Source organism: Catharus ustulatus, chromosome 6 (genome assembly GCF_009819885.2).
Source record: "Catharus ustulatus isolate bCatUst1 chromosome 6, bCatUst1.pri.v2, whole genome shotgun sequence".
Taxonomy (NCBI): domain Eukaryota; kingdom Metazoa; phylum Chordata; class Aves; order Passeriformes; family Turdidae; genus Catharus; species Catharus ustulatus.
In genome coordinates, this window is record NC_046226.1 from 15,147,692 (window position 1) to 15,171,539 (window position 23,848).

A 23,848-nucleotide genomic window follows, 5' to 3' on the forward strand; every position below is an offset into this window, starting at 1 on the left:
GGAAATCAAGAAAAAAATAAGTGGGCTCTGTTCAAAGTTTCAGTCATTCACATCACCTAGATACAGATAAAAACCTAAATGTAATCAAAACAGCTGCAAAATGTGAGATTTTGGATAATTATAGAGGCAAAAATAATATTGTTTAACGATGCATCAAGTTCACACTATTACCTTCTCACCAGAGCCATCAACCCACTCTGGTGAGAGTTGGATTCTCATTGATGTAAGTAAAATTAATCCCACTGGAATGAACTTAGTCGACATCCATTGAAGACTTACCTTTTACTTTTCTACAATTACTTCCACTTTCAAATGTCCCCAGAGTGATGAATTGTGGATTTATACAGACCCTATTGCACTTCTCAGACTTTCACTGTTGCTGCACTTTTTTAGTTGTCCTAGTTTTTCCTCTCACAACTCCTTTTAAAACTCTGACCATATAATTCACTTAAACTTCTAAATGAGATACCTCTATAACAAGCATCTGGGTCAGCCAGCCTTAATTTGAAAATGTCATTACTCCCACACTAAACTTCTCCAATCAATCCCACAGCAGCCATCATGGTTTGCATGCCTCCCAGAACAACCCAAATGAAACTGTGGTCTTTTCATCTTTCAGAAAGAATGAAAATAGGAGAAAAGGGTAGAAAATACCACCCAGGTGGTGAAGACTCAAATTGTCCAGGGAAATAGAGTGAGAAGCCATGCTCATTTCCACAGATCTTTTGGGTTGCAAAGGTGCAAGGTATTATCTGGAGAAAGGAAAAAAAACCAGTCAGTTCTTAGCTTGTGCATAGCTCAGCTCCAGCTCAACTATCTTTGAGTCAACATCATTTTGCAAAGTTCAGAAATGTTCAAGATGCTCCTGAGGTTCAGAATATCATTACTGTGTCTCCCACATGGCCTTTCCTGTAGATAACTGGAAAAACTGCTTCTGGGTCAGCGGAGTTAAAAGGATTATATCTCATCTAAAGGTGGGATGCTTTTCACTTTCTTAGCCTGAAAGTTAAACAGCTACATGCCTAGTGTCCCTCTGCAGCCAGTTTGATGAAAGGCACTTCTTTTGCTCCTATAATAACTATTAAAAATAATCCTAACACCTTGCCCTTGGGAGCTGCTTGCCTACATATTTAACTCTAAATGTCTCTGGAAGCCAGACCTGTATCTTCAGGGTGCTGCTGGAGGTGAAGATGCTTCCATCCAGGCGCCTAGATGTGAGTGCTGGTGCAGGTGGCAATTGCTGGGAGAATTTGCTGATACAGTGAACAGACCCTAGAGAGCATTTCAGCCTACCCTCAAGCAGACAACGAGGTTTGACTGCGTGGAGGTGTCTGGTGTGGCCTGCACTTCCAGGACAGAAAAAGTCCTGTGCTAAATCTTCAGCTCTCTGGGGATGTCCCACTTACTCCAGGGCATCTCAAATGGCACCAGACATGTATGTTTAAGCAATTGAAGTAAGCCACTGATGCTTGGACACCTCTCTGGACCACTCTGGCAGGACTGACTGGCCACCATTGACTGCAAACCAAGCACAGACAGCCATTTCACATGTGGACAGCTCCATGCAGATGTCAGTGTTTGCCTAACTCCTGTTAAAACCTACCCAGGTTTTACACATGGGTTAGGACATAGCAGCACCACAGCAAAGTGCTTTTCAGGACGTGTATCCCACCAGCTACTCCCCATTTTCCCAAGGAGGACACACAGACAGCACAAGCAAACCTAGTGGCTCTGTCCACTTCTCACTGGCACTGCAGAAACAGGCTCAAGGAAAAACCCTGTTCTGTGGGGTAATTAGTGTTAGCTCATTGATTAAAAAAATTAGGTTAAGTCATTGATATAAGGGGAACAGAACCTGAGCCCTGAAGGAAGCATCTCCAGCAGAGTCATTAACAAAGCTTAAAGAGTCTCACTATTCCTGCTCTGGCATCATGACTACAGTGCCTGTACAAAGTGATGTAAAAGGTCAGGGTCTCCTCCTGTCTGCTCTGTCCTAACTACAAGCAGAAGAGAAATGTAAATGCCTCTCTGAATTTCATCAGAAAGCATACAGGCTTGTGTTATCGTGGTGATAAAAGTAATAAACATTTGCTGAGCTCCAGTGGGGCACATCAACAAAAGCAGCATGTTTAGAAGTGTATTTCCTTAACAGCTACACCAGACTCTGGATGCGCTGAGCTGTGCTTCAATGTGGTTAACAGTAATTTCACGGTTATAAGCCGCACTGACTATAAACCGCATCTCCAAGTGTTGGCAACTTTTTGTTCTTTGTCTATGCATAAGCCGCACCTGATTATAAGCCGCACGTTACAATACAGAGTGTTATAAAAGGTATCTCTTCTATCACCATCTCTTGAGGTTTGGGGCAGTGATCCTTATCTCAACGGCAGATATTCTGCTAATGGGCCATCCATTGAAACCAGGCAGGGCATTGTTCTTTATCTTTTCACAACCCATCCTTCCTCCAGCCAGTCATTTTCTGCTAATGGCCATTGAGTCCCACTGTGTGACTGATAAAATTACTGCATCCCATTGGAAGTTGCTCCAACCAGGGGGAAGAGCCCAACATTTCTTACCAAGATAAAAACAGAGGTTTTGGGACACTAAGGTAGCCCCTTTCTCCACTGGACTCCAGAGGAAAACCGGATTTCTCCACATCACCACCGGACCTCCGGAGGGAAACTGCACCTTCTGCAGGAGCACTGCTCCAACTGAGCCACATCTGTCACTGCAGGAGGATGCAGCCACCATTTAATGGGACTGCTACCAACACCCTGCCTGATGGGGTGTCAGGTTGTACTCTGACTTTGTCAGGGTCTGGAGTTTGTTTCTTTGTAGTACTGTATTTCTATTTTAATTTCCCTAGTAAAGAACTGTTATTCCTAATTCCCATATTTTTGCCTTGATTTCAAAATTATAATAATTTGGGGGGAGGGGATTTATATTCTCCATTTCAAAGAAAAGCTCTTGCCTTTCTTAGCAGACACTTCCAAACTAAAACAGCAACTTTTCGTTCTTTGTCCATATATAAGCCGCACCTGATTATAAGCCACACTTCAGGTTCGGACCAAAATTTTAGTCAAAATGGTGCGGCTTATAATCGTGGAATTACTGTACTTTGGGTTCAAACTTAGTACAATTCAATTGGCTGTTTATAAAGAAATGGTAGGAGATGTATAAAATATGAGTGCAAGGACAGGCTCTTCAATTTCATGAACCAATCTAGAGTTAAGTGAGTGAATCGCTCATCTGCTCTGTGAACTAATAAGAGGAGAAAATCAACTCTGAGAAACCAATTATAGTTCAACACCGCCATCCTCCAGGATGTGATCTCAAAGTCAAGTAAGTCTGCAGAAATCAGTCTCTGGGCCTCGCTGGAAAAGTTCTGTATACCAGAACAGAGTAAACTTGTTTTCAGAAGATCTAAATGGACACATCCAAACCAAAAAAGCAAGAGGGCAATAGCATTGTCAGCTAGAAGCAGACATATAAAAACCAGGAATTAAAATTAGAGAGGTCAGATTAGATTTAGCATTTGAAATTTTCATCAAAGCAGGACAGTGAACAGAATGAAGTATTAGCCCTACTACACTGCATGAAACATGGATTTGCTTACCTAATAAACATCAAGGTTTATTTACAAGAGGTTCCCATCATATTCTCAGGATACCAGCTCCCAGAACTCTTTAGAAAAGATGTTGTAGGGCTTCATGGTGCAGTTTTTATGATCTCCACAAGAAAAAATAATAGTGTGAGATAATAATCTAGATGCAGTGTCCTACTTGGGACTGCATCATTTTGTACTGAACTTGGAGACTGCACTCCCTGGTGGAATATCTCAAAGCAGAAAGGACTTTAACAAGCCAGGGTTCAGTACTCATAGTCCCTGAAGTCCTTGAAGTAAGGAGGTCCCTCTGAAAGAGAGAGGCTCTATTTCATCCTCTGTGCCAGAGTTTCTATATAAACCACCATGGCCCTTTGCCTGGATTTGGAAGCCCCAGGCCTGATTTTCAAAGAGATCAAGCACCTAAAGTTCCAGCTGAACTCAGCAGTTTGAGAAAACAAACTCACAATAGCTGACCAGACAAAATGATATCCCTCTTCTGAGAAAAAAAAAAAACAAACTGATTTAATTTTCTTTTAACTTTGGCTTCTCCAAATAGAAAACTATATAGCAAATTCCCCTTAATATGAGATTTGAAGTCTTACTCTCCTATTACAGCTTTTTTTGTGAGGTAAAATATGAAAAACAATTTGTCCACCAGACTAAAGACCCTTTAGCTTTGGGGGAAGGGGCCAGGAAGAAAAAAGTAACCACTAACTGTGTAATTACAATTTGCCTTATGCTGGCAGGATGATCAGAAAACATATATGTCTTTTTCTGCTAGGTGGAGCCCAGATGAATAGTTACAACTTGGACATCTTAGAGGAGTTCACAAGATGCTACAATAATTAACACAAAGCTTTTCCTCAAGACTGTATCTGTAATCTCTATTTCGTACTCTGTAGTCCTGTGACTGAAGTCAATTTTCTTTGTCTTAATGAAGAATAAAGTGGTTTTGAGAACTGCTCTGAGCAACCATCACTGAGGTCTTATTGTTTTATCTAGCCCAAAGTAGTTTTGGGTAAGGGAAGAAATGCCAGAGCTGTCTGCCATTCTGCTGATGTAGAAATAACAAGATCACTGTATGTTGGTCCGAGTCTCAGACATGAAAACCAGCTCAAAGAAACACTTGCTGATGGCACTGATGTGCAAGTGGTTCAGGTTTTTTTGTAGGGTCTTAGTTCTCTTGAGCTTTGACAGTTATGGGTGTTTTCATAAATGGAAAGAAAGGACCCAAACCTACTGACCCTGAAGCATTAGCCTTTCAACTCTGCTGTAGATCGCACATCTGGAAAAGCCCACAAGCCTGTATATCAGCAAACTGTCACATCAAGCAGCTGAATTTCTGTGTGATGACATGAGCCACAGCATCCTATGGCATCAGAGAGGGGAGACTTTTCTTGCAGAAAAGAGCATTGAGAAAGCTGAGCAGTGGGACCCTGGGGACTCTTGGGGAGCTGAGTGAATCAGCCGTGCTGCTCTGCTCCATGCTGCCGTGGCAAAACTGACTTTGCATCTAAATTAGCTAATTTAAAAGTGTCCTGGGCACCTCTGCACCATCCTTTCCTCCCTTATGTGACTGCATAAGAAATTTAAAGGAAAAGGCAAAACACAGTCTTTCTAAAATCTACATCTTAGTTTATCATCCATAAATACAGCACTTTTCCAGGCATTTCATGGATGATGCTGTCCCCCACCAAATACCCAGCAAAATCCTAGAAGTGCTGTATACTAGAGGTTATCAACACAAAAATAATTGCACAGAACAGAGCAAAGATAAAAACAGCAGGGTTATTCCAGAAGAATTTAAATTTCCTTTTGCTGTTACCATTTTTGTTACTATAAATCAGTATTTCCTAATCAGCTGAGCACAGTGCGATGGTGAGCTGTACAAATCTCAAGAATGAGGCGCAGCATCTTGTGCCTTCTAATTAGCTCTGCTGGCAAAATTGACTCTGGCTGGGCACCAGAGTTGGTACAGCTGTGAGTTGACAAGGCTGTAAGGAGGCAGGAGCAGGTATAGAAGACAAGCAACAGCAGCATCACACACTTGTGAGAGGGAGGGCAAAGAAGGGAAGACCCCAGGACTGAGGGAAGAATACAGAGAAAAGATCAAAAGAAATAGAGAAGGACTGACAGGCAAAAACAAATGAGAAAGAAGGAGGTAGTAGCTCTGTAGATTGCCTAAAAGAGCAAAGAACCTCTGGTTGAAGTTGATGAAAACTATTTATTTGCATTAACAAAGGTTCTGAACATGAATACTTATTAATGATCTTGTGGTTGGTTTAGGTATTTTTTACACTATTGCACAAAATCCTACTGAAATTTTTTCCCAGTGGCATGGACAGTTTGTCACCCTTCGCTGACAGAATAGAAGCAGGGAAATACCTTTGAAGCAGGATGTGGGAACAAAGACCATGATAAGGAGTCCACAAATGGTCCCAATTTGAATAAAATTAAGATAGGAAAAAGCTACATTTTTAAGGGTAAAGGTTATTCTTATGGATTTCCTCTAAGGGAAAAGGTATGGATTTTCCTCTCAGCATATCCAGAGTATCACTGTAAACATACAGGTTTGTTGTTAAACAATGTTGACATTGATATTTTATCTACTTAATTCACACATAGCATTGGGAGAGAAAATTAAAACATTGCCTCCTATTTCTTCTGAAATTAGATGCTTTGTCATATTTGTTTTCTATTTTGCTACAATCAAATTCCTCCTGTTTTTTTAACAGTGCTAGACCTGCTTCTAGCGAGTGACAGTAGAAAAAAGCATTCTTCCAACCAGCCCCTGCCTTTACCTAACAATTTGGAGGGTCTTAAATTTTTTGTTCATATTTTTCTTTCCCCATGAGTGCCTTCACCACAAGGATGCTACATTGGTACTACCCACAGGAAGAGCTTCCCACCACAGCTGCCACTGATGCTCCTCAGCTCCTTGTTTCTGGCCTCCTGCAGTTGCCCACAGTAACCTCTTCATCCTCTGTAGGACTTAAAATTTATAACCAGTGTGTAAGCTTTCTCAACAGTGTTCACCTTTTCAGACACACAGAAACAACCTCTGCTGAGCTTTCTCAGAGGCTGGAAATGGGTAACTCATCCCCTCCTCAGCTCCTCACCTCCCAGGACAGCTGGAAGCAGGGCTTGGCATGGGCTAACCCTGCTACAGAGCAGGAACAAGTCACAGACCTGATGCAGCATGGAGATGTCGAGGGTGGTCAGGGCTCCTTTGGACACACAACCTGGCACAGTCTCACCAGCCAAGAGATTTGCAGCAAGCTCCCCTCTCTTTATTTCACAGTATCCTGCCTCAGCCAAAGGTCCTTTGAGGTTTATCTAAATTGCAGTGGTTCCTTCTTATTTGCCCATTATGAGCATGTCCCATTTGGAGTTAAAACAGATGAATGATGTGAATGATGAGGCATGACTCTTTCTTGCAGAAACTTTAGATACCACCATATATCTTTTTTTTTTTTTCCCACTTTATATTCTGTCTTCAACCATCTTATAAAACAGAAGTGTATAGAGAGTGTGTGCTTCCTCAAAATATGTCTATCCTGTTTTCAACTCTGGGTACAACTGTTACCTTCCACTTCTCTAGCAAAATAGCTGGTTTTAATTAAGAAAGGCATATTTTTGCTGCAGATCAGCTGTTTCATACTAAGCTCCTTCAAAACTTTTCAATGTACCATCTGGAGCTGATGATTTGCTGCTTTTTAAATTATCGTTTTGTTCCAGCTTTTCCTTCTGACACATCTTGATTACCAGGAAGGAGCAAGTCCCAGTAGGTATCACTCTGAGATTCCCTGCGCCGAAGAGCGCTGCAAACAAATCATTTAGATTCTCAGCAATGTCTTTATCTGCTTTAATTTCTGCCTTTCATCTTCGGTGATCCAGTTTCTGAACTACCAGTTAATTGTTCCAATTCTTCTGACTGATAAACCTGAAGCATTCTTATTTTATAACTTTAGTATTTTGCAGTCCATGATACTCCCTTTTTATTTCCCTTTTATCTAGTTATCACATTAATTAATAGACCTATGCAGTGGAACTAAGGTTGGATTTTCAGATTTGGAAGGATTCTGACACTCAGTTGTACTGATTTCCTCTTTGTTTGCCCATTATTACTGCTGTTGGCAAGATACATACCCTCCAGACTCTATTATTGTTCTTAAGTGGAATTCATGGCATCTTCCTCTACTCTTCCCTCAGGAGCTTTCGTGACAAATCCTCTCAACACAACCAAAACCCAGATGCTCTAAAATTTCAGACACTTTTTTGTACTTTATTTCCCACTAAGGTACAGGACTGCATAACATTAATAAGTCTGCTAGCAGCTACAGATTCAATCTTGTCTTGAATTCCTTCCTGCATATTGATTAAGAACCAAAAATCAGTATATCAGGATGTAGGGACCTAAAAAGAGGTGGCATTTTGATCTGAAATTTCACACTGACTTATGGCTCTGGCCCAGGTTGGGGAAAAAAAGGCACCTACCCCTCTTTTAATGCTTTCCAAAGGCAGTAATTGGACAGTATCTGGAAAACCTGCAGTGTGTAATCCATACCAGTAGCAACATGGTGTTGCAAACTGCTTGTCTGCAATAGTGCAGTGATTAGAGTACTTTCTTCCAGATATGGAAAGGCTGCATGGGAGGGAGGTCAAGCCATTATTGCCCATCTCAAATGAAGCACTTGGCCACCTGGCAGGGAGCTAGGGGAGAAGAGGGCACACCCTTCCACTTGCTGGGACAGGGTACCTGGCTCAGAAAGAACTGCAAAGCTCCTGGGCTGGAAGGAGGCCTGACACTATAGCTTGGTGGTTTGGGGTCTCAGAGCAGAGACATCTCCTAGGTTTGAGTCAGCGTGCTGATCCTAAGCACTTTATTTTATCCATGAGCTCAGTGCAAAATGGTCCCTAAAACAAAGTGTGTAACTTACTGTCTGGTGCCTGCTGAGATTCCTGTTCAATATGTAGGAGGAGCTTATCTTCCTGAGACAGAGATGTGTGGGATGATGTTCAAGTGGTGGCCTGAGCCATCTCCTGCTCAGAGCCCAAGGAACACCCAGCTCCTGCCTGAAAACTTGACAGTTTTTTGGCAGAGTGAGCTGAGCTGTACCACAAGTTCACATGAAAAGCAAAGGAATTTGAACAGGCTTGCTTTGGGCTTGTTATATTACTTCCTGAAGCATTAGTATTAGTATTAGTATTAGTATTAGTACTAGTACTAGTACTAGTATTTATTAGTATTAGTATTTTCTTCTGGTTTCCTTCTGGTGACACACATAAGCATGGCTGCACAGCAGAGCTTCTCAATTACTTCCCTACCCAGCTCATGCCAAATCACTACTCATGTAGCAAAAGCCCCCACAAAATGTCAGCTGAGCTTTAAACCATTTATTAAGAAAAAAAAAATAGAATCCTACCACTGGCCATTGAATTGCTGTTGATGATTTTAAAAGAGAGGACTAGAAATGCAGCACAACAGACACAACCCTCAAATCCCTTCACCACTGGCCTCCCCAATGGTTCTACTCCAAAGGAGGTTGGGCCATCCTCGCTCTGATGGCCCTTTCCTCAGCAGCCATATCTCCTCCACCACTGGCCATGCTCACCTCAGCCACAGAGAAATGGGTGCAGCAATCCCAAAATGGCTCGCTCACAGCACAGTGCAATTAGAGAAGCCTTGTAACCCGCCCAGATACCTGCAGGAGGTTTGCTTCTGGACTCTCTACCTGCAAGTAGAAAGATCTTATTTTGGTTGTACCCATTCAGACAGAGAAGAGCTTAGGCTCAAGAACTGGGTGATTAAATTTATATCACATATGAAACCTTGGTCACTGCTTGGTTACATATGCAGGGGTGCTCAGAGACAGAAACCCTCCTGCAACTGGGGAAAAGCCTTTGATGTTCCCTTCCATTAAATATTCTTCAAGTAACCAGTCTGGTGGCTTCTTGTTGCTACAGTCACTCCCAGGGCATCCACTAACCTGTTTCTTTTCCTTTTCTGGCCAGATTTCAAGCCCCTGAACCAAATGAGATGAGAGGATGCTAACAAAACAGCAAATCGACAGAAAACGTCACCACAACCCTCTGACCTCTCGCTCTGCTGAGACACTCTGGACCGAAAGAACCCCAAATTCCCCTCTCCACCGGCAGTGCTCCCACCCCGGCCCGCCCGCAGACCCTGGCGCCCGCAGGTGCCGGGACAGAGACCCGGGCGGGTTCCCGGAGCCGCGCTCGCCCCGGGCGCGCCCCCAGAGCCGCCCTGGCGCTTACCTGGGCCAGGCACGTGTGCGCCGAGGATGGCGCAGGGAGGCTGGCAGGGCAGGAGCCTGGCAGGGCGGAGGAGCTGGCAGGGAGGCTGGCAGGGCGGCTGGCAGGGCAGGGAAGGCGGCAGGGAGGCTGGCGGTCCCCGAGGAGCCCCCGGAGCGGGCACAGCGCTGCTCCCCACGCGAGGCTGCGAGCGCCCGGCGGGGCACGGCGCTGCTCAGGCGGCGGCTCCGGCGAGGGCAGCGAGCTGGGAAGCTGCTCCCCGCCTCGGCGTTACCATCTCACCAGCCACGCAGTCCCGGCGAAAAACATCGCCTTCAAGCACTGCCGTCATCTCCACCGAGGGCGCAGGGCTGGCTGGATGGGAATGGCATCGCACAGCGGACCTGGCTAACACCGACACCTTCTCCCTAAAGAAAACCAGGACCCCAAAGAGTAACACAGATGGAAAACAGGGAGGACCGCATTGAAAGATGCTTCTGGGTCAGGGCTGTGCCGCTTTGCCGGTCCAACAGCACCATCTCCTGGGTGGCCTCGCCGCTCAGCCCGAGCATCTCCCCGGGAAGACCCTCCACAGCTTCCCTCTGCCATCAACGTCTTTCGTTTATTTGCTGCCTTCTCAGGTGCTATCAACATTTCCTTTCACATCCTATTGCTTGTATCACGGACGAATGTAAATAAATGAAATACTGAAGAATTCTAGAATCTGTATATTTTTTTATATCTGCGGCACCACGCATTCTTGAATACCAGCCCCAAATCTGCTCCCTTCCTGAGCTGAGAAGGTTTAAATATGTACCCAGTCTTCATGGAGCACATCCTCTTTGAAGTAATCAAAAAGTGCTGCTTCTCACAGAATGCCTGTATTTTCTTAAAGAAAAAAAATCTGCTTGAAGAGCTGTTTAGACAAGTGAAATGATGGAAAAGAGCAAAACCAGTACATTTCACAGTATTACCATTCAATGGGGAAATCTGTCTGACAAGTACTATTTCAAAGATACTCCTTGTAGTGTGTATTTGAAAGCTCTAAGATGCTTGTTGAGATACACCCTGTAAGAGCATGTGGTTTACACTCTCTAGATCATAGGTTTAAGACTAAAGGTTCCAAAATGTTATTCTCTCTATAGCTATTACCATACAAGTAACAAATCACTTCTGTATTTCAGTTTTCATTAGTCTGCAAAGTGAAGGTTTGTCTCACTGTTCTGAGGCTAAATTGTAGATAAAATCCTTCATGCTTTGAAGGCTGTGCTTATATAATAAGCCAAAAAGTTTAAGTCAATGATTTTTTTTTTTTAAATTCAATATTCATCTAAAGTCCCTTATAACTAATTTACTGTTAAATGCTTGGGAAATTTTTACAGAAGCTCATCTTTAAAAGATACTAAGTAGATCCCTCATGCAAGCTGTAAGTTAGGAGGGTAACTATAAATGCAGACAACACATTCCTGGACCTGTGCAGGAGCAGTCTCATGGATTTTTATATAAAACTGCTGCAATACTGAAATGAAAAAAATAATTTTCCCTGTTGTTTGATAAATTGACATCTTATAGTGGCAAAGTTGTTTCAAAATTCATATTGAACTTGGCCTTTGGATTCTTCTTAGGTAATTGCAAACCATCACCACCTACACATACTTAAGGTAAACAAGGTTCTTTGGAGATTACATGTATTTCTACTTCTAGAAAAACGTTTCCAGTGACTCCCTCCATCTTTAAGTATGTTTGTTTATTTACTCTGATACTAAAGGTATTAAAACATTAATGTCATTTGAGAATAAAAGTCACCCTTAAAGGATTTTGTTTCTTCTTGAAAGGGGAGTATAAGCCATCAGCCTGCTGTTCTGCCAGCATTTCTATAGTCCAGTTAAGATGTGATCCTCAAAAATTGCTCATATCCTCAAATGCTTGTTGATTACACACAGCACTGTACATTCATCTCAGTTGCACCCTATGACTACCATGGATTTTATGGAGTACCATGGTCTTTCTAACAAAAACCCTTTGCTCTTTCCTTTGCCTACTCCCTTACTTCCAGAGGAACAAGGAATAACAAGAAGCTGGATGAGTAAAAATAATTGTTGAAAATAAAACCTGAATCCACTTAGCCATTTCAGTCCTATTTTCTGTGTAACTAAAACCTGCTTTCCCTGGGAGATTCCAGGAAAGGCCTCAAGTAATTAAATCAGTGAGGGCTTTCTATAGCCATGATCAGGTCACATTAGAGACAGCACTGCTTTGACAGAGCTATTAAACGAAACAAGCAGCATCCCAAAGGAAAAGCCAAAACCAGATAATGAACCACAACCCTTTACAGAGCAGTGTGTTCATCTCAATTCTTTCAGCCAAAAAGCAAGCTTGACCTACCACCCATCAACCAGCACTAACAATCCAAACCCTTTCCACTCTCTTTACCTTTCCTTATTGTCTTTCCACCTTTGCTACAGATTCCTTAATTTACAGGTGACACCTATCTTGTAACTAATGAGAGGTTTTTTCTTCCACAGTCCTGTAATATGGGTATTGAATAACCCTATGTAAGATCTGGTTTCTGCAGAAGGGACATGCAAATCAGATTAGACAGGGATTTATTGATCAGGTTGCCAGCTCTGCTTTTTAATATTGCCCTTCTTAGATGCAGGCACTGCCAGAGTCTTACTGGGATTCTTGGTGACCGCTCAGGAGATATTTTCCTTGGTAAAATTCTTCGATTTCATATTCTCAAGCTTGGTTGTTTTCTGTGTACTTTGTTAGTATTGACAGACTCTCAGAAAAGTCCTGCCAAAGATTTCTAGCCTACCTTTAAAGAGAACCAGAGAACTCAGTGAGAACATGAAAATAAGCCTACATGTTTGTGAGACCAAAATAAAGGAACACACTTGCCATGTAACATGTTAATATGCCCTGAGCTGTTAACAGCTGTTTTCTCAGGAAAACAACTTTCGTGTTAAGTGATTTTAATGCTCCCAACACAAAACTAGCAGCACAATAGCAAGTGTTTGCAACCTGCTTCCCTTCTGCTCCTCACCAGGACCAGTTCAAGATGAGCAAAGAAACCTTATACTTTAATGAAGGTTTAAGACAGTAGATCAGCTTTGGAATATGAACAATCTCATTTGCTTAAGCCAAAGCACCGTGTTTCATATCAAATGAAATAGCAAATACAAAAGATTATCTTAATTTATGATCTGATGGATAGGTTGGCCCACTCAGTTCAGCCTTTTAACACAGCAGCAACACCAAGGGCATCCTCAGAATAAAATGTAAATAATTATGGAATGGTTTCCAGTTTGGCAAATGCTCATACTACAACCCTACAATAGAATAACAATCCCACATAAGTTTACACACATTCACAGCTCTCTCACTGTAAGCTCTCAGCAGTGCAATCCAACCAAGATGGATGTAGCAGCATCTCACCAGAGGAGCAGCCAGCTGGAATTCCTGCCTGGCACAACACACAGCACAAAGAGCAGGAATGGGACTGGCTGCTCCACATGCCCAACCTTAATCCACAGAAGCCCTGCAGGTGGCCACGTTTCTGCACAGCCCTGCCGCCTGCCCTATCCTTACCACAGCAGACTCAGCTCAAGACCAGGCAGTTTTGCCTCTCTCTTCACCAAAGATGGCAAGGGCAGGTCCCCATTTTTGCTCTTGGCTGTCCTCAGCAACTTCCATCGGCCTCCCCAAGGAGGAGGGTCACTCTTGACCACTATTACCTGTTTCATCTTCATTTTACAGCAGAGGAACCTAGGCAGAACAAACAGATGTAGCAGCTTCCCCCACTCCCTCCCTCACCTCCTGTGACAAGCTGCTCCTCCTGGGGAGAAAAAAATTCACCCTTTCCTCTGCAGAACCTGCCACATCCTCCTGGCCAAGGATTCCTCATGGATCCTTCCAGCTGGCACCAGCCCCCCAGTATTAGCTCAGCACACACACTGGTTGTCACCCCATACTCCAGTATTATCAGCTGCCTTCCCCCACTGCCTAAGAACATGAGAAAAGCAGGTGCAAATCTCTCAAGAGAGGCATAAGGTTTTTTCTCAAAAAAATCAGTTTATCTGTGGCATCCCTTTGGGATTAGAAGCACATGCTCCCTTTTGCCTCTAGTTTGAGGGACAGCAGAGGAGGATGGGCAGAGTGCACAATATTGCCCATCTAAAATGATCCCCTAGAATAGCTTCTTGGGGAAAATAGTCTTAACCAACAACAAAATAAAGCTCTTTGTGGGTATCTGAAGTTTAGAATTAAAGTAGATGATAACTCTTTTATTGCAGCTGGTTTAACATGATCGTTTTCATAAATGTAGAAGGACCACTCATGTACGCATTGGCTGGAAATGTGCAGCTTGCATGGGAATGCAGGCAGAAGTCCCAGTTTCATTCCCCACTGTGGTTTGGTCACACGCTCTTTATGGAATCACTGTTGCTTTTACTTGCTCAATAACACGTTCCAGTCAGGTAGAGATTGATATATAAGACTACTATGTATGTTATACAAAGGTTTAATCAAGTAATTAAAATCTAAAAAGGGGAAGAAAGTAGAAATACTTCCATGGTTTTTAAAAGCAGGAACTCATGCTGGGAGAAAAATTTTGCTGCATAGATGGAGGCTACCTGACAACGCTGAAGTTCCCTTTATGTTAAACTGCTGGCAGATAACACTGAAAAATATTTTGCTTGTGCAGAAAACTAGAGAGCTACGCAACAGCAAATTTGGGGGATTCTTTTTTAAATAGATTTATTTAGTAGTCAGACTAAGACTTAGCTATTGAAGCAGAAAATAATTAAACTTTCTTCATTATCTTTTTGTTTACTGGTTACATTCCTTTCAATAGATTGACACGAATAACCAAAGACTTTTGAAATGTACTTCTTTTTCTAAACGTTGTTTAGAGAATGTAAAATTTGTTTTGCATTCAGAATGGCAAAATCTACTTGTGATTAGCCATAAGAAAGTTCATTTTATCTGAATTCAAATGTTCACAACAAACCTTCATTGATACCTTAAGTTTTGCATGATGTGATGTGCACATGAACAGAGAAAATCTTGCACTCACACCTCCATGCCTGACAGCCACAAGTGACTGTCCCAAGCAGAACTTCCTCCTACTCAGTGGTCACACAGTGACCTCCTCGGACCTGCTGTGGTGACCAAGTGAATACACACAACACACACACGTATTACATCCTGCTGATCCTGAATGCATTACAACTACACAAGCTTACTGTTAACAGGATGGCACCTCCTGTGCAGAATGTTCTAGTGTAGTTTCTCCACTGCTTGCTCAAGTGGGTGGGAGAGATTTAGAACCAGAACTTGCATCAAATCTCTTCTGTCTCCAGGTTCCAGTCCTGTTCTCATCTTTCACTGACCATTTATAATTTCTTCTTTCTCCAGAACACATTTTATATCCTGTGCAGTAGAAAACATCTTAGGCTTCAAATCAACAGTAGTATCAGTTTCATTAGACATTTAAAAAAGAGCAACTACTGCAGACAATTAACATAAAACATAGTTTATTTCCAACCATTTGCCTAAATCACATGCAGAGTGGTCTACAATAATTAAACTGCATTTAAAAACAGCTTGGTTAGCTTTTAACCTTCGCAGTATTGCTGTAGAGCTGAAGCTACACTGGTTAATATAATTTGTTTTCATTTAGAGAAATGTGGTTAGGTAGGTACTGAACATTTCAGAGACTTTTCACAGAGAAATATTTATCTATTCAGTAACCTCTCTGCTGCACTCATCTTACCCACATGAACATTTAACCTGCAAATCCCATGTCTGAAGACTATATTCTCCTAAGCTCATCAGTCAGGAGAAGACACTTGGAAACACAACAAATATAAAAAGATAACAAGCAAATAATACAAGATTACAGTAATAACTGAAGTATTCTCCTGTACTATTTCAAGCTAGAATACTGAAGTCTTAAACAATTTCCACATTTTAGCCCTGACATAGAACTGCCATACACAAAGTATACAAGCAGGGGGGAAAGCTGTTTTGCAAGAGGTAGAAAAGGTTTTATAAAATATTTAGGCACAATTCTTAGCAGTTTTAAAAGCCATCAGAAAGTTTCAAAGTAATAATGACCACTATATATGTATTTGTACAAGTTCTGTTTATTTTTACCCTTTGGAATAAAAGTATATTTCATGCACTCTCATATAATCTTTTTTTTCCTCCTATATTGTTGGAAAACAATATTGTATGTGATTACACAGGTTTTACAGGCTCTTGGGAACTCTTATCACCAGGAATTAAACAGAAAACAGATGCACTATTACTTAATGCTTTGTCAAGAGAAGCAAGGGAATGCAAATGCTGTTTGTATAGGTTCAGGTATTAAAGAACAGAGAATCACACATGTAAAATCCATAAAAATATTATTAGTTCTTTTGGTTTACTCCCACCTCAATGAAGAAGAGCGCTTTTCGAAGTGAACTTTTTAAAACACAAATGTTCACAAATGTTTGCTTTACAGTGCAGTGGTTATACTCAAATTTTCACAATACCCATAAAACAAAATACCAAGATCACTACATTTACCATGAGCTAAGAGACATTCACTTAGTGTCAGTTCAGACAGATGCCTTCCTTGACCTAAAGTATGTAAGGCTTTATGGGTAACAAGTTCTTATTGAAGATTTGCTGTATTTCTGTCACAGCTATTTTTCTTGCTCATTTTATTTTTTCTCTTGGTCTTTTTCAGCATCCAGAAGCGCTGAACGGATTCCTAGCTTCTTCAGCTCTTCTACAAGATCTCCATTCTGATGCATCTGGAGGAGTATATCACAGCCACCAACAAATTCACCATTGAGGTACACTTGTGGGATGGTAGGCCAGTTGGAGTAGTCTTTTATTCCTGAATAAGAAAAAAACAATTATTAGAGGTTTCCCCTCCTCTCTTAATGGAATGGTATTTTTAAAGGAATGCATTGCTTCCACCTGAATCTACCACTGATATTTTATTTTCTTTCTCATAAAGGCAAAAAAGATATCTATGTAAGACAAGTACTACCACAAAAAAACCAAAAAACAAAAAAAACAACTACGGTAGAGTTAGGTTTGTTTCTCACCCCAACTCAAAGAGGTGGGTTGAAAGATATGGAGTCAGCTCCTATACTGACTTCAAGCAGGAACTGGAAAAACACTGCATCTCTTTTTACTCCCAACAAGAAAACATGACTCTCTCAATCAATTACAGAAATGAGAAGTATTGAAAAATACTGAGAACTGTTTACTTTGTTATATTTCTCAGAGGGATTTTAAAATATTTTATGTTCTTACTGAACTCATACAGTTACACTTGTTCCAGCAATTTCAATTGCAAGATACATTTGCCCCTGTAGAGGCCTTATGAATTTCAAATTGCTTTATCTTTCAATGCCAGACCTTACAGCACATGGGAGGGGCACAAAGGCTGAAGTCTCTTTAAAAGTACTCATTTAACAAAACACAGCTCAAGTCACAATTATGAAGTACAGAATTAAAGTTTAAAACTATACTTCATAGAAGGCAAATCTAAGACCACTCAAAATATAAACTGATCAGCTGATACAGACTGAAACCAGCTTGCACTCAGACATCACACAAAAAGTTATACAGAAGAATCTTCATACCTAATTTGCCCCTTTTTAAATGACCCTTCACACATAGCCATTATTTCTGTGGCAGAGGAAATAGCTAAAATCTACTGCTGCCTATTTTTATAAAACAACCACAAAAATCTGATTAGATGACAAGTTTTGAATTCAACATTTTTATGTATTTTCAACATGCAGTACCTGTAATTTTTCTGCCAAAGGCATGAAAGCCCATATAGCAAACTGAAATCTACAGAGGTACCTTTTCAGAACATCAGAGCCCACTCATCTCAGAAGCCAATTCTCCGTCAACAAATATTAGACCTGAGTAGCTGATAGCACAAGAGAACTTGTTTTCCCCTTAGAAAATGTTTTAGTCTCTAGAGACAAGAAAGACAAAACCCAAAATACTCAAGGTAAAAAAATAATCATGTAAGGAAGTTACGCTTGCTTTTTTGGAACTTAAACCACTTTCTTTTTTAATAAATATGTGTAAGTGCAAAAATACACAATGAGATTGTTACTTTAATGTATAAAAGATGCAACATAGCTAATAATTCCCCCTAGCCAAATATAACATGCTTTAAAAATCCGCTAAAATAATAACCTTAAAAAAAAGATTGTTGTGACTAAATGTTCCTAACCACTAAGAGATTCTATTCTGACTTCAGATTTTGTGCATGGACAACCAATGTTTTATAAGCCCAAAACAGAAAGTGTAGCATATATATCAAGGCCAAAGAGAACCCATAACCATATAACCTCCATCATCACCACTTGTAACTTCTTCCTCAGTTTGCAGAACTTCTAAGCTTTGATGTCAATTTGCACTCAGCAATATTTTCTTAAATGCTTTTTCACCTTTGAGTACTCAAAAGTGCTTAAACTGTCCTAAATATTTTTTAACCCATTGAAGTTTCAATGAAAAGTTGTGTTCCATGATTAAGACATGCCTAAGGATGACTCTGGTCATCACTGCAGACATGAAAGGGCTCATTTTTCTTAAGGTACTGCAATGCTAAACATGAATTGAAAACCAAGGGTTCTGCATAATAAACCTACTGCTAATGAGCATTCCAAGATAATATTTACACCAATAATTCTTTCACAGAAATATTTTCTTCAAGGACCCAACTGCACACACATACAAGCACTGACAGTACTTTCAAGGACCTATCCAGCTTCAGATAAAAATAAGAATACCATCAAGCTCAGCTGCTCTGCATGCTACATTTCATGTGTTGGACAAGCTGCTTTAAATGCCTCTGTGCTGGGGCTCTCCCAGGTCACACACTGAACACTCCCTCCACTGGGCACCCAAGCCTCACCTCAGTGCAGCAGCTACTGACACTGCTGCAGTGGTGTTAAAGCAAGGTAGCCTGGGCTATGCTTGCAGCACTCAGGATGCATGTTTGTGATGACCCCAAGGGATCTCCATCCCTCCCTCTCTGATTCCTTGCTGAACTTCAGAAGCTGCAGCCTCTGACCTGAACCACTGTTTACTTTGGAAAAACACACTCCACAGGTCAGGGGCTCAGTCTGATAGCTGTGGCAGCACATTTAAAGAAACTGTAAAACCAGGATCGGTGCAAAGAGCTGAGAGCAAAGAGCTGAAATGGGTACCCAGCACACTCCCACCCCTCTCTCCAGCTCAGTTACCAATTCTCAGCCTCTCCTGGCAGCATTAGCACTAATGAAGCATGGGCCACATCAAAGAACTGAATGAAGCAACACTCATTCCTACTATACTTGTTCCAGAAAAGCAACACATTTTCATGGACATCACAGAATCATTAAGGTTGGAAAAGGCCTCTAAAATCATAGAATCCAACTATTAACTCAGCCCCATCATTTACTAGTAAACCATACCCCCAAATGTCATATCCACAAACACTTACAGGGATGGAGATTCAACACTTTCCTGTGCAGCCTATTCCAAAGCCTGAGCACCATGAGCACTGATACAAGCTTTACTGAGGGAAGGCTAGCCAAGGGTGCAAGAAAGGATTAAGAACACCTGATTGGCAGCATGCCATGCTTAGATAATGTACAGACAACAAAGAAAATGGTCTGAGAGTGAACTACCCCAGCAGTTTAAACCACCAATTTTCCAGTATGTAATCCTAAACTTCTCTGCCTCAGTGACTGGGATCAGACTAACACTGTCCATCAGCTGAGAGCCAGCTTAGAGAAACATTAATTGCCAGGGGGCCCAAGAGTGCCAAGGTCTCTTAAACCATCTTTGATAAGAAGGATTTGTGACAGGGAAGTGTATCTTCAGCTCATGTTCAGATAGATAACGTGGAATACCAATAAATTTGGTTTAATAAATTTCACAGATCTGAGGTTTTAGGTAAAGAGGCAAGCAGGGGAGTTGTTCCAGCTTTACAGCTTGTCACATTTTAGCACGGGGTACGTTCCACCAATTGAACTATAACTAGCTAAAAATAAGGTGTTTCAATAGATACAGGCAAGAAACCAACAAGCAAACCAGACAAGCCTGAATTACCCTTTCTCCAACAGCCTGTTCCTACTACAAATGTATAAGCACACATATATTCAAACACTGAAGTTAGGTTCAGGTGAACACAAAGCTGTGGCCAGCTCTCATACAGCAATCTCCTTGCAGATCAGTCTTTTGTTGATGAACTTAATACTTTCACAGCTAAAGGCTCCACACCCCCTCACTAGCCCCCATGCATGCAGTGCAGATTACATTCACAGAGGCAGCCTAGGAAAGGCTCACATGCTGCCTATCTGTTTGGTACTTGAGGCCAGATCCTGGCCTTCAGGCAGTCACTGCTGAAATACAACTGGGAACTTAGAGAACTACAACTTTGAGCAGCCTTGTCCTCTTCTCTGTCAGAGACTGCCACCCACAGAAGCGGGTACATCCTGGCTTTTCAGGGTGCAGAAGGTAATACAGTTTAAGCAGTACAAGAATTCTGCTGCCCTTAAAAACAGCTGTATTGTTCCCCAACTGTTCAAAGCTCCTTTCTTCATGCCGGCTCTGGCACTCAGCTCAGTACAAACTGCTACTTCAACTTGCAGCCCCAGTGATCCAGTTAATAAATTGAGCTGGCCCTCTGCACAGTTGGGCAGGTGCCAAAGCTGGTGCATGGAAAGGAACAGAACAACTTCTTTAAGCACCTGAGAAGCAGCAGGATATTGTGCAAGGGTACTCTGTAACTGCATTCTATGTAGCTTAGACACTGGGGGGCTGGATCAAGACACTAATTTCAATTCAAAGCTCTGGTAGCCAGGAAGGCAATAACTTCTCTCATTACATAGCACAAGTCCGAGTGCATGCGGAGGAAAAATTTAAGTTACACAGAAAGAAAATACTGTCTATTCACATGGTCAAGTGCTCAGAGACTATAATTTATAAATGCACTGCCCATTCAGAGGCTCAGGAAAGCACCCTCAACCAAAAGTGAAATGCTGATGGTTTGATTTCAGGGTTTTGTTTCCTCCTTTTATGAGTTGTGGGAAGAGGTAAGAGCTTGTTCTAGTAAACTGTACAATTAATAAATTCTGATATGTAAACAAAGTTTAGAAAATTAGCATGATTCGTTCACTTGCAAAGGCAGAGGAAGATTTACATGAACAAAACCAACCTTCATTAACAAAAGATGTCATTGCACAGAAATTCCAATACCTAAGCTTTTATACCATACCAACTATTATAGCAGTGAATTGAAAAGCAAACAAGGACTGGGAAAATCAGCCTTAGCTAAGAGCTAATGAAGAACTGAGTTAGTCAGATGACACCAAAAACAAAGGAGAACAAAGTCATCTGATACATGCCAGCACATGGCTTTACAGCACATTTTAGTGTATTCTGGGCAAGAGCTCTTAATGCCACATACCTACAAGACTAATTACTACGTACTTGTAAATACATGTTTTGTTTTAAAAGTTTCTCAAATAACCACATAAAACCTCAACAGTCAGCTATGCACATTGAAGAGGGAAAGAGGAAAAGCATTACCAGAACAGATAACTAGCTTTCCACAACAAGCAAAAAAAAACTTTATATTGAATAGCTACTACCACTTGTGCAGTAATGGTGAAACCATTACGAAGTATTTCGTGTGCATAAATTTGTACTTTATCAAGAGAATCCCAGCAGGCAGTACCAGCTGGGAATGAAGTAGCACAAGCCAAAGTCATACATGAAATTTCACCATACTGTTCACAGGGAAGACAAAAGCTGATAATGAAATATTTCAGAGGTCTTTTGATAATTAAATATTTCAGAGGTCTTTAAAGCAGCTCTCTATCTCTGAACCAGGGAGGCAGCGTGGCACAAAGAGCCTGATCTCCAATCATCACCCTACACACACAACTGCACTATGCTGATAACTGAGACCTCCTGAACACGGGGAGGGTCACAAAAACCAAACCAGGGCGTTTGGGCAGCAACTTCAATGGCACGTCTCTGCAATACACTTCCAGTTCTAATACCCAAACAGAATCACAAAATTAATTAGGTGAGAAAAGACCTCTGAGATCATCGAGTCCAACCCACGACTGAACATCATCTTGTCAACAGGACCACGGCACTACATGCCATGTCCAGTCTTTCCTTAAACACCTCCAGGGACGGTGACTCCAGCACTTCCCTGGGCAGCCCGTCCCAATGCCTTATCACCCTTTCTGTGAAGGAATTCCTCTTAGTATCCAACCTAAAGCACCCCTGGCACAACTTATAACTGTCCTCTCGTCCTGTTGCTTGTTGCCTGGGAGAAGAGGCCGATTCCCCCCACTGGCTACAACCTCCTTTCATGTAATTGTAGAGAATAATAATGTTACCCGTGCCATGCACCATAGCACTCCTGCAGGTTAAACACCGCCAAACTCCCCCAGCCGCTCCTCACAGGACATGGGCTCCAGACCCTTCCCCAGCTCCCCTGCCCTTCTCCCCACGATGCCTCGTTAAACAGAACAGAGCCCAGCCCACACAGCAAAGCAAGACGAGGCAAGTTACAGCTGGGACAAGGGGGCAGGGGCCGCCCCCACAGTGCCCGAGGTCAGGAGTGTTAAATCATCCCTGCAGCTCCCGAGATCAGGAGTGTTAAATCATCCCTGCAGCTCCCGAGAGCCCTTCCCAAGGGCAGCCGGCCCCGGCTCTGCCCCCCAGCAGGAGCCGGCCGGGGCTGCACAGGCCCCGGGGAGGCGGCGCCCGGAGGTGACCCCGGCCCGGCCCGGCGCTGACCTTGGCGGAGGTCGGGGTCCTGCAGCACGTCGTGGGCGCGGTAATCCTCCACGCCGTGCAGCCGCAGGATCTGCACCACGGCGTTGCTGAAGCCGCAGAGCGGCTGCGCCGGGCTGCCCTTCATGAACACCACCACCGGGTGCTCCCGCACCAGCCGCTCCACCGCCTCCCGCGACCCCGAGCCGCCGCCACCGCCGCCCTCAGCGCCGCCGCCCTCCCCGGCCGCCTGGCTGAGCGGGCGCCCAGCCCGGCCCCGCAGAGCGGCGGCGGCAGCGGCTCCGATCCGCCACCCCGTCCGCACCGCTGCTCTCATCGCCCCGCCGCCGGCACCGCCGCACCGCGCCCGCACCGCCCGCCCATTGGCGCACGGCGCGACGGGCGGCCGGCGAGCTTCTCCCGCATAGGCGCAGGCACCCGCCAATCAGCACCCGCGGCCAATAGCGAGATACAGCGGGCCGTGTCCCGCCCAGCAACCCTGCGGTGGCTTCGCTGTCCGAGTGGATGGAATAGAGCCGCTGCGGCTGCATTGGGAGGGGCACCTGTCAATCTCGTCCCCTCCGCTGGTGCGATTGGTCAGGCTGCCCCGGGGCGGGGCTTTTGCGGGACCCTCGGTGGGCGGTGCGCGACTGGCGTGGGGCTCCTTCCGCTTCCGGGTAGCGGCGGCGCGCGTGGGGTGCGGGTCCTCCTCCCGCCCGGGCCCGGCGCCATCCCCGCGATGGACGGGCCGCGCTTCCCTTCCCGAGCCCCCACCGGCGGCTCCGCGGGGAGGGCCGAGCAGTACGGAGGGCAGGTCTTGCTGGGCGGGCGCTGCTGTACTCAGCCTCTCCCTTCGGGCCTGGGGGCCCTCCAAGACCCCCGGGCCGTGCCGGCGCCACTGGCCCTCGGGCGGGAACTGGGAGGTTTTATCCCACCGGCTCTTTGGTGCTGCAGGCGGTGGTGGAGCTCCCTCGGGCTGGGGCTGTCTGGGGATCGAGGGCAGAAGGGGCTGATGGAGCCGGGCTGCGCTGCAGTGTGGGCGGGTGTGCGGGGTGAGGCCACTCTCGCAGAGCAGCGCCGTCCAGTCGCGCCTTCTGTCCCCGTCGCGGCGGAGGCTGTGTGCGGGCAGCCGGCAAGGTGCTGCGCGGGTCTGTCTCCTGCCTGGCTCTGGCTGTGTGC

At 43.6% G+C, this 23,848-nt stretch overlaps 2 protein-coding genes across 2 annotated transcripts in view; both read right to left on the minus strand.

Annotated features, from left to right (window-relative positions):
- LOC116997377 overlaps positions 1 to 13,614 on the minus strand; it is a 104,750-nt gene extending 91,136 nt beyond the window's left edge. Inside the window, exons 1-3 of the mRNA XM_033061955.1 lie at positions 13,454 to 13,614; positions 10,166 to 10,290; positions 9,887 to 10,093 (exon numbers count right to left, since the gene is read on the minus strand). Of these exons, the coding sequence (XP_032917846.1) occupies positions 9,887 to 10,093; positions 10,166 to 10,290; positions 13,454 to 13,614 (493 nt within the window). The remainder of the gene's footprint in view (positions 1 to 9,886; positions 10,094 to 10,165; positions 10,291 to 13,453) is intronic.
- Positions 13,615 to 15,382: 1,768 nt separating this feature from the next.
- On the minus strand, positions 15,383 to 23,048 carry LOC116998228 (glutaredoxin-related protein 5, mitochondrial-like). Its single transcript, XM_033063717.1, has 2 exons — positions 22,694 to 23,048; positions 15,383 to 16,754 (listed from the first exon to the last, which is right to left on the minus strand). The coding sequence occupies exons 1-2, from the start codon at positions 23,004 to 23,006 to the stop codon at positions 16,576 to 16,578; spliced, it is 492 nt and encodes a 163-aa protein (XP_032919608.1). The 5' UTR covers positions 23,007 to 23,048; the 3' UTR covers positions 15,383 to 16,575.
- Positions 23,049 to 23,848: the final 800 nt, after the last annotated feature.